Source organism: Caenorhabditis briggsae (genome assembly GCF_000004555.2).
Source record: "Caenorhabditis briggsae complete genome, chrI, whole genome shotgun sequence".
Taxonomy (NCBI): Eukaryota; Metazoa; Nematoda; class Chromadorea; order Rhabditida; family Rhabditidae; genus Caenorhabditis; species Caenorhabditis briggsae.
The window spans coordinates 1,434,138-1,445,268 of record NC_013489.2 but is presented as its reverse complement, the minus strand read 5'-3'; the positions used below and the strand labels follow the sequence as shown (position 1 = coordinate 1,445,268).

Below are 11,131 nucleotides of genomic sequence, written 5' to 3'. Positions count from 1 at the left end.
CACACACACCTCAAAACCGACCCTTTGTACACATTTTTCTTCTTTATTTCTCCATTTCTCTGTCTGCGTCCCCCACTCTCTCGCCTGCTTCTCTAACACTCTCTCTCTCTTCGCCACACTCTCTCGTTTTCTCCGTTCAACAACGCATTTTTCATCACCCACACAAAACTTTTATCAGCGATGATTATTGCTGATTTTTTCGAGAATTTTTTAAAAAGTTTTTTTCTTGTGATTCTTCGAAAATTGGAATTTAAGAAAAAATTTCCAGAATGGTCAAAATCGACCCGATTTATGCACAAGAACTACGAAGCTCCGGAGTTACGTTGGCCGCTGTGGTAAGGGTTTTATTTGAGAAGTTTTTGAAATAAAATTAATGGTTGTTATGGTTAGAATGAGCAATTTGGAAAAGAAACTCTTTTGAAGAGCAATTCGGAAAATTTGGTTTTCAAACAAAATAATTTTCCATATTTCATAAAATCAATTTTTAATTCTTCTGTTGGAAATTTTGGCTTCTTAAGACTTGGAAATTCAAAACTTCTGAAATTCTGAAACGCTGAATGTCAGAAATTCTGTAAAAGTTTCGAAATTCAAAAGTTTATAAATTCAGAAGTTCGAATATTGAAAACTCAATAAATCAGAAAATCAGAAAATCTGAAATTCTGAAAATCAGAAATTCAAAAATTCAGAAATTTTGAACTTCAGAAGTTCAGAAATCCAAAAATTCAGTAAATCAGAAATTTCAAAATTCTGAAATTCTGAAACACTGAAGTTCTGAAATTCTGTTAAAGTTCTGAAATTCAAAAGTTTGAAAATTCAGAAGTTTAAAAAACTCGAAAATTCAAAAGTTCTGAAACTCAAAGGTGCAAAATTTCAAAAAGTCAAAAATTCAAAATTTCAGAAATTCAAATTTCGAACATTCAAAATATTAGAAAATCAAAAATTCGAAATTTTGGGACAGTTTGATTTACCCAATAGAAAAGTTTCAGAGGCTCTTAGAAATTCTGGGTTTTCAAGAAATTCAGAAATTTCAAAACATTCAAAATATTGGAATTTTTTGGAAAATCTAAAATTCCAGAATATTCGGAAAGTTCTGGAAAGTTACTGAAAATTCAAAAGTCCTGAAAAACAAAAATTTTGAATTTCCGAATTCACCAATTCTTGAAGTTTTCCGAAGTCTCTAGAAACTCTGAACTTTCTGCAAATTCAGAAATCCGGAATCTCAGAAATTGAAAAACTTACAATTTCAGATTTTCTAAAACGCTAGCTTCAAAGGTGAAGGGACATGAAAAAAATAATGCTCTCGAAATTCCGTTTAAATATGCCCCTCGAGAAGTTGAACTTGTCGAGACAAGTATTGAAGGTGCGGCGCCGCTACCGACTGAGCCACGCGGGCAAAGGGGAAGCCGGCGCCCGAATGCATACATAAAGGCGAGGACGACCGCTGTACGCAGAGTGACATTAAGCGTTGTACACCGTCACGGTAGAATGCACACCCTAGCTACAAAAATCCTACGAAAAATCTCCAAAAATTCAAACATATATTTCAAAAATTCAAACATATATTTTTCAGTACCTCGGCAGTATTCCAGTCCAAGAATCAATGAGTGTGATGGTCAGCGAGATGAGGTCACAAGTTGTGGGGTAAACATTTTTTTGAAAAGATTTTTTTTTGATTTGAAGTTTCAGAGAGTGCATACAAATAGTAGCGGCCAAAGTCGGACTGACTCCAGAGCGAGATGTCAATCCGATTGTTGCACGGGTGAGTTTTTTTTGCAAGATCAAAAATTCCAAAAATCTCAAAATTTTGAAAATTCTGAAAATTCCAAAAAATATTCAAAAATATAAAATATCACAAGAAATCTAAATATTTGATTTTGAAATTCTAAAAATCGACGAATCCCAAGAATCCCGTGGGTCCAGAAAATCACTAGAAATGCCAAGATTCCAAAAGTTCCGAAAATTCCAAAATTTCTGGAAATCTGAATATGCTAAGAATCTTGAGAATGTAAAGAATCCAAAAAATCCCAAAAATCTCAAAATTTTCAAAATTTTGGAAAAAGAAACCAGGAAAATTCTAAGAATTCCCGAAAGTTCCAAAAAAAACCCGAGAAAACCCAAATATGCCAAAAATCCCGATAATTCCAAAGTTTTGAAAGTTCTGAAATTGAAGAAAAAGTTGATATTCTGGAACTCTGAGAATTCGAACCATCCCAAAAATCCCGAAAATCTCTAGAATTCCAAGAACCACAAGAATCCCAAGAATCCAAAATTCCAAAATTTCAAGATTCCTAGATTCCGAAATTCCAAGATCCTGAGATCCCGAGATCCTATAAACCTGACAGGTTTAAGAATCCTAAAAATCGATATTTCTAGATCATCGGCGAAGTGAAACAAGAGAACTTCAATGTCGACCTGAACATCTCCTCAAAAATGGTGAAAGTGATAAGATCGAGTCGTCTCATTCAACGACACCCCCTCTCGTTCTTCTCATTTGGCTCACAAGGACAACGTGGCACGGACACTGAGAACATGTTCGGGTATATCGCCAAAAATAAGAATGGAGAGGATCGACGATGCCACGTCATGTCGAGTAAAGCAGTTCAGAAGCTTCTGGATACACTGGTGGCGGCGATTCAAGTGAATACAGAAGACGCAAAGGCCAAGGAGATGGCTGAGAATCCACAAGCGGCAAGCACGTCTGGAACGTCAGGTAGGAAATTTTAGATTCTTAGGATTCTTAGAATTTTTAGGATTCTTAGGATTCTTAGGATTCTTAGGATTCTCTTTTCCAGGCCCCTCATCGACTGACCCACTCAGACCGCCCAAATTCACTTGTACAGAATACGTGGCACTCGGCAGAATCACACTGGTTTATGAGAATGTCAAAAACCAACCGTGGTATCATGGACACATTTCGCGGGACATTGCTCAGTCGCTCATTCGGCAGCCCGGCGACTTTTTGGTACGGTGCAGCGATCATACGACGGGAAAGTTTGTGTTGAGTGGAATGACCGAGCATGGAGATCACAAGCATTTGATATTGTTGGATGAGAAGAATGTGAGTTTGGCATGACACTGACTTTGAGCTAAATTATCAGGCTTTCTGTGAATGATATCAAAAAGTTGTCAATTGATAAAAGGTTTATCATAATATCACAATCATTTTATCAGTTGACAGCTTCTTGATATCTTTCACAGAAATGGAGATAATTTGAGTTCAAAGTGGCTCAAAAACTGAACATAAATTTTGAGCCATTTTGAGGTATTTTTAAGAATTAAGGGTCAAAATTAATGTCAAATTTCTCAGCAAAAAATGATTAGGGATCCATAAATGGACCCATATCAAATTTAAAAAAATCAAAATTTTAACTAATTTAAAACTCAAAATTATATTTTCAGCAAGTTCGAACGCCGGAGAAAACGTTTCCCACAATCACGGAACTCGTCAGATCCCACATGGAAAACGGCCAGCCAGTTCGGTCGGATGGGCCGCAAAACCAGACGGCGTTGATGCTGGAAAATGCAATTCCTCGAGGATGAAATTTCGAAAATTTTGTAGGTGTGGATTGTAACTATTTTTGGAAATTACCTTTTTTTGTCTTCTGTATTATTTATTTCCTTTTGTGTTATTTTCAGTATTTTTTATTTTCCTATTTTTTCATATTCGTTTATTTTATTGATGATATACATATGTGACATGGTTACAGTAAATTTTGAGGTCTCATTTTTAGGTTTATGGGCATGAGGCATTCTAAAAGTCCAAAATTCAAATTTTCAGACACTTTTTTCTGTGCCCTGGACACCGGGGTTTCCTGGATAATGTGGCTTTTAGTATAAAGTTCTCTAACTTTGAACCCATTTACCTCGCCTCCTGTGAAAGATATAAAAAAGTGGTCAACTGATAAACTGTCGGTCATATTGTGATGAATGTTTTACCAGTTGACAACCTTTTAATATCTTCTACAGGAACCGAATTAGGTTATAAAGCATCAGTGATGCCGACCGCGTGGCTCACTAGCAGCGCGCGCTTTGAGCCAATTTATCTCGGTTACTTTAAGAGATATCAAACAGTAATAAAATGATAAAATGTTTTTGATAATATGATAAACATTTTATCAGTTGACCACTTCTTGATATCTTTTATAGAAACCAAGATATATTAGCATGAAGTAAGTGGGCCGTTGATAGAAGGACCCTTAACTTTGAATCATTTTATCTCGCTTCCTGTGAGAGATATCAATAACTAATAAATTGCTAAAACGTTGTTCATGTTTTGATAAATATTTTATCAGTTGACCACGTTTTGATATCTCCTAAAGGGACCGAGATAATCTGGGTGAAAGTTAGAGGGTCCCCTCCGCAAGGAAAAAAATTACCAAATTTTCCGAAGCTTTCCTTCTCAAGAGTCAAGACCTACCAAGAAAAAAAAGGAAAGTAGCAAATTGCGTAATCGAGGGAAAAGAGAGAGAGAGAGAGAGAGAGAGAGAGAGAGAGAGAGAGAGAGAGTCACTTATAAGACTCACTTCTTTCTCGTCATATACGGTATAATTAGGGGGAGTATTTTGTGAAGAATAGATGTCCTTCTACAGTAACATGTCATTACCATCCCCGTCTCCTTCTTTTTTTGCCTTCCAAAGAATTTCTGCGTTGCGCTCCAATTATATGTCCCCCTCCTCCGATTCTTACGCCATCCCACCGTCACGTCTTCTGTATTCTGAAGACCGCCCTTCTTTTTTGTGGCTTTTTTACTTTTAAGGCGATCAAGGTTTTTTTTTTTGGGAGATGAGGTTTTTCTGAGTTTTTAAATGCTTTTTCTTTGGGTGCAGGATCTTTGAAATTTGCAATTTTTGACTTCGAAAATCTTCAAATTTTAAGCTATTTCTTCTTGATTTTCTGCTTAAAATCGGTCATTTCTGGGTAGAAAATCCTCAAATTGTGAATTTCGAGTCCAAAAATTGACATATTTGGCTCTAAAATTATTAAAATTCAGCCTTTTTTCTCTAATTTTTGACCCAAATTTTGTCACTTTTGGCTCTAAAACCCCCAAATTTCATGATTTTTTCTCCGGATTTTCTGCTGAAAATCAGTAATTTTGGACTCCAAAATCTTCATATTTTGAAATTTTTCCTTCGGCTCTAAAACCTTTTTTCCTTCGGCTCTAAAAAAGCAAAATGGAAATTTTCAATAACAAAAACCTCAAATTTCAGAATTTTTTTTCTAACTTTTGACTCAATAGTTGGTATTTTTAACCCTTAAAGTCATTAATTTCCAGTCAATTTTTTCTGAAAAATTCCGAATTTTCAGCCATTTCCTTTCCAATGATTCAATTTCTTTGGATCATTGGATGGTCTACAATATTTGCCCCACTTGTTCTTTCCTTGGCCATTGTCGACACTTCCATTGCTTGTGATAAGGTAGGCAGCCTAGAAAAGTTGGTTTCGATGAAGTTAGGCCAGCGAAAACTAAACCTAGGTAACCATGAGCAAAGTTAGGCCACACAGAAAACTAATTCATAAATTGACTGAATTTGATAAAGTTAGGCCAGCAAAAATACAAAGCGTGGCCTAGAAACATAGTGGCCTAGGAAAATCCTTAGTTGATAGAGTTAGGCCAGCCGTAAGAAAGCCTAGGTCATCATTTTTGATCGTGTAGTTGTGTGTCAAAAGCTAAACATGACCTAGAAACATAGTGGCCTAGAAAAACCCGGATTTGAATAAGTTAAGCTAGCAATAAAAAAATCTAGGTCATCATAGGAAAATCTAGAAACATAGTGGCCTAGAAAAAGCTGGACTTGAAAAAGTTAGGCCAGCCTAAAAAACCAATTTTTCCAGACAGATTTTCTTCTAAAAATCAAATTCGACGACGTCTTCCGAGGTACGATACAAAGTCGATCGGGCAGCCCAAAGTGTATTTATGCAAATGGAACATTACAACCAGACACCAAATATCAGTTGAAGGTTAGAATTTTTAAATAGGATTATATAATGTTTGTCTACTGTAGATTCCACTGAAAGGATGCTCAACCAAGGAGAACGGCGAGGGAAATTTGGAGAACGAGATTGAAGTGGTGATGGCGAATAATAATGAGTGAGGGATATTTTGAAAAAATTGAAATTTTTAAAAAATTACAGAAATTCAGAAATTCAGAAATTCAGAAATTCAGAAATTCAGAGAATTCAGAAATTCAGAAATTCAGAAATTCAGAAATTCAGAAATTCAGAAATTCAGAAATTCAGAAATTCAGAAATTCGGAAATTCAGAAATTCAGAAATTCGGAAATTCAGAAATTCAGAAATTCAGAAATTCAGAAATTCAGAAATTCAGAAATTCAGAAACACAGAAATTCAGAAATTCAGAAATTCGGAAATTCAGAAATTCAGAAATTCAGAAATTCAGGAAACACAGAAATTCAGAAATTCAGAAATTCGGAAATTCAGAAATTCAGAAATTCAGAAATTCAGAAATTCAGAAATTCAGAAATTCAGAAATTCAGAAATTCAGAAATTCAGAAACACAGAAATTCAGAAATTCAGAAATTCAGAAATTCAGAAATTCAGAAATTCAGAAATTCAGAAATTCAGAAATTCAGAAATTCAGAAATTCAGAAATTCAGAAATTCAGAAATTCAGAAATTCAGAAATTCAGAAATTCAGAAATTCAGAAACACAGAAATCCAGAAATTCAGAAATTCGGAAATTCGGAAATTCAGAAATTCAGAAATTCAGAAATTCAGAAATTCAGAAATTCAGAAATTCAGAAATTCAGAAATTCAGAAATTCAGAAATTCAGAAATTCAGAAATTCTGAAACTCTGAAATTCAGAAATTCAGAAATTCAAAAATTCAGAAATTCAGAAATTCAGAAAGTCAGAAATTCAGAAAAAAAAAAATCTTAAAATTTAAATTTTTCCAATTTCTTTCTTCCAATTTCCAAAAACAATTTTCAAAAAAAATTTCAGATTCAACGCTGAAACTGACAAGCGCTTCCTGCTCACCTGCATACCTGCCGCCCCAGTTCCAAAGTAACTTTTAATCACAAAAAAAATCGAAATTTCAAAATTTCAGAGAATCTCAAGTTACCGTATCCTTCGGTGGCATCACAATCAATTCAGATGCCACAACCGCAAGTAGTTTGCTGAATAATCAGGTTAGTGAACATCTGGACAAAAAGATGAACCAAAAGAAAAATGAAATTTTCGCAAAATTTGCTATTGATTGGTATATTTTTCATAGAAAATGGAGCATTTTGAGCTATGAGCAAAAACTTGAAACTTTCCAAAAAAAAATTTGATTTTTTATAGATTTTTGAATATCAAATCTAGTTTACATAAAAATTCTGAGAGAAAAAAACCATATTTCTCGGCTCAAAATGTTCCACTTGTCATGAAGAATATATTAATCAATAGGGAATTTTTTTGGAGTTTTACAAAAATTTTTAATAAAAAATCTGAAATCGATTTTTTCAGACAGTTGACTATCGAGTACGCGTTTTGGATGGGGCCAGTTTGGATGCCAAGCAATTGCAGAGGCCGTTAGCTGTTGAAGATAAAGTGGTGGGATTTTGAATTTTTGGGAAATTCGAAATTTTCAAAAAAAAATGTCTGAAAATTTCAGAAAAGGTATATTTTCAGACCTACACCGTTGAGATGAAGGATGGGCAAAATGGCCGGATAGGCAGGTGTGGGCAAATGATGGCATTTCGGAACTGCCACTTTCGGATGGCCAGGGTTGCTCATTGCAAACTTCTGGAGAGGTGGGGGCATTTTTTTGTTTTGAATTTTTGAATTTTGGCACTTTTGAATTTTCTAAAAAGTAATCTAATCTAATCAATACTTTTAGGTTTGGGGTGATTTTGAAGTATCTCGACGGAACGGGAAGACCATTTTCTACAACCATATAAAAGCATGGGCATTTCCAACAAGGTAAGGTTTTCAAAAAATCTCGGTTCATGTGAGAGATAACAAAAAGTTGTCAACTGATTAAATGTTTATCATAATATCAAAATAATTTTATCCGTTGACAAACTTTTAGTATCTCTTATGGGAACCGAGATAATCGAGCTCAAAATTTGAGTATAGGATGAGGTACGGGGGGCGCCCCTATCTTTGACTCGATTTATCTTGGTCCCGGTGAAAGATTTTGAAAACTTGTCAACTGAAAAAGTTTTTATCATAACATCAGGATTATTTTATCAGTTGACAAAATTTTGGTATCTTTTATGGGAACCGAAATAATAAAGCTCAAAGTTTGAATGTAGGGTGAGGTATGAGTGGCACCCGTATCTTTGAGGGCCCCCTAACTTTGATCCAATTTATCTCGCTGCATGTTAAAGATATCAAAAAGTTATCAACTAATGAAATGCTTATCAAAGTACAAGAACAATTGTACTAGTTGACAACATTTTGATATCTTTCATAGGAATCGAGATATTGAAGCTCAACGGGGACCCTTATCACAGGTTTCGAGGTTACAAGTCCTATTTCTAACCCTAGAATTGCTATTTTTTCCAGCAACGAAGTGAACATCTTCTGCAATCTTCACGTCTGCGTAACCTGCTCCCAACCCACCTGTCGTGGTCGTGAACGTCGTCACCACTCATCTGAATCCCCGATCGCCGATCCCTTCACCTCCTCCATTGACGTCTCTGATATATCCCCTCCCATCGCCGTTCGAACATCGTTCCGTTTAAAACGAGAGAATCAAAATCAGGCTCGTCTGGAGACATCGCCTTCCGCCGTCTCCACGTCTTCCTCTTCTGCCAATCACGTCTTCTTCCTCCTTGTCCTCCTAATTGCTGCTTCAGGTGTCTTTGCATTTTAGTCGTCGTCAGCTTTCTTTCTTCCGCCGTTTTTAATAAAAATTTTCTCATGAGGAACATAATAATTGGGTGTCTTGTTCATGTCTACACATGAATGATTTTTCATTGGCAGGAAAATTTGTTGAGAATCTTGGCAAAATGGTTAAGTGGCGATTGAAAAGTAAGCTGGAACTGGTAGTGCTGTTCAAGGTCAGAAGTGGCCAGGGACCGCCGTCGAGGTACCCGAATAGCGAGAAAACGTTTAGATAAAGTAGATAAAATGCTTCTTAATTTCTGAAAATTTCAAAAGAATCGGAAAACCGGGATCAGAGATACAGTAGTTTGAAGTTGGAGGAGGCGCAGCGCGGTTGAATCGCGGGCGACCCTCTGCTTTATAAGAATGCTTCTCAGCTGCTGGTTGACCTAGAAATTTGAAATTTGGTACAAATAAAGAACCTATATTTATTCACATTTTCAAAAATTTCGAAAAAATGGACCACTGGGACCAGAGATACGGTAGTTTTAAGTTGGAGGAGGCGCAGCGCGGGCGCGTCGCGGACGATCCTTCAACTTCATTAAGCTACTTCTCCGTTGTTAGTTGACTTAGAATCTTGAAATTTGGCACATATACAGAGCAAAAATGTTTCTACGTTTTCTGAAATTTTCAAAATAGTAGGACATCTGGGACCGGAGATAGGTCATTTGAAGTTGGCGGGGTGGTGGCAGGGATCAGAATTTTCCCGACCTTTGTTGTTTTTTAACCTCTGGTTCTACACAGCGCGTTTCAATATAGTCGAATTGGGTATCATTTTGTGGATATCGTCAAGTTCTACAGTTTGAATTTTGATTCAATGAAAAATGTTAATTTTGAACTGAGTTACAGCCTGTAGACGACCACAGTTCATCCGTTAATTTTGAGTCGACCCACGGCCTGTTTTTACAGCTTCTTGTTTGTGGTTCCCGACACTTCTATAACATTTTGTATCTGTTCTTTAGTTTCTGGTTTCCCTCTAGGTGCATACATGCACTTTATCAGCGAAACTGTTATCAGATACTCTCCACTAATTGTAAAAGTTAATAAGGAACTGGTTGGGTCGTAAAACTGATCAGCTGATTGTATATTTACATATTCCAACTACGGTTCCTGGAATATTAAGGTACCTCAAATCCAAGTTTGACAGTGTAGCGCGATTGCTTTGATGTTATGAAGTCCTTACACAACACCAGGAAGCTCAGCGATCACCAACCATCGACAGCTCCCCTGGCTGACGCGGACCTTTCCAGACAACCTAATACAATGAACCTTTTCAAATGTTTCTAGCATTTTTTGATTCCACAAGTGGTTCCTCAATTCTGGACCAACGGGGCCTTCCAGGGGTCCCCTCTCCAAAAAGTTTCCAACAAAAAATAAGGATTTTTTCATGCTCGTCTATCAGGAACTTCTTTGTTCCATTCCTTTTCTTTGTCGGTTGGCTGCTTGGCTGCTTGTGTCTTTCTTCAAAACGCGTGCGCGCTAAAATCCGTGCATACAGACAGGCAAGACAGACGCGTGGTGGTGATTTATTTGTGGTTTTGGGCACCACCACGCTCATCTCTCACTTCCCGCCTTCCCCTTTTCTTCTAAATGGGGCATCCAAAAAGACAAAGAGATATGATTGATGACGTGGCTGGAGAGGGGCGAACCTTCAATCCGTCCCGCCGGGAATTTCGGAGTCGTGAGTTTTTGGAAATTGAGTAAAAGTTGAAAGATAAGACATTTAAAAATCTGTTATCCCAAACGAAGCTTGTCGTGAAGCTTACCGTAAGAACTAGATAAGCTGAACGTAAGAGCGCCACTTCTATGAGCTCGATTATCTCGATTCCTATAGAAGATATCAAAAAGTGGTCAAATGATAAAATGTTTGTCATAATATAAAAAAAACATTTTTCGGTTGATAGATTTTTGCAATCTTTCACAGGAACCGAGATAATTGAGCTTGAAACTGCGTATGGCTCGCGTGGCGCCGCTACCGTACTTCTTTGAGCCTTGAGACTTTGAGCTCATTTATCTCGATTGCTCTAAAAGATACCAAAATCTGTCAACTGAGGAAATGCTTATTATAATATGAAAAATATTTTATCAGTTGACAAAATTTTGATATCTCTTATAGGAACCGAAATAATTAAGCTCAAATAAAGTGGTGAATAGGGTACTGTTCTAGGGGTTAGAAGTCATGTTCTACGGGCTGAACCGGATGACTAGTATCTTATCTTATCACCAGTCAAAACAAAATGTCAAAAAATCATATCAATTGAGATCAGGAAAACTGTAAAAATAACTTCCGTGCATAATAATT

At 36.4% G+C, this 11,131-nt stretch overlaps 2 protein-coding genes across 2 annotated transcripts; both read left to right on the top strand.

The window, feature by feature from the left end:
- Positions 1–269: 269 nt before the first annotated feature.
- Positions 270–3,540, top strand: Cbr-shc-1 (the record flags this gene model as incomplete). The annotated part of the gene is made up of 6 exons (XM_045240123.1): positions 270–335; positions 1,571–1,641; positions 1,687–1,759; positions 2,374–2,710; positions 2,793–3,058; positions 3,400–3,540. 6 exons carry the CDS (start codon positions 270–272, stop codon positions 3,538–3,540), a joined length of 954 nt encoding a protein of 317 aa, XP_045092851.1.
- Positions 3,541–5,318: 1,778 nt separating this feature from the next.
- Positions 5,319–8,818, top strand: CBG05129 (the record flags this gene model as incomplete). Its single annotated transcript, XM_045240051.1, has 8 exons — positions 5,319–5,414; positions 5,832–5,957; positions 6,002–6,087; positions 6,958–7,020; positions 7,064–7,145; positions 7,465–7,551; positions 7,838–7,920; positions 8,509–8,818. The coding sequence occupies 8 exons, from the start codon at positions 5,319–5,321 to the stop codon at positions 8,816–8,818; spliced, it is 933 nt and encodes a 310-aa protein (XP_045092850.1).
- Positions 8,819–11,131: the final 2,313 nt, after the last annotated feature.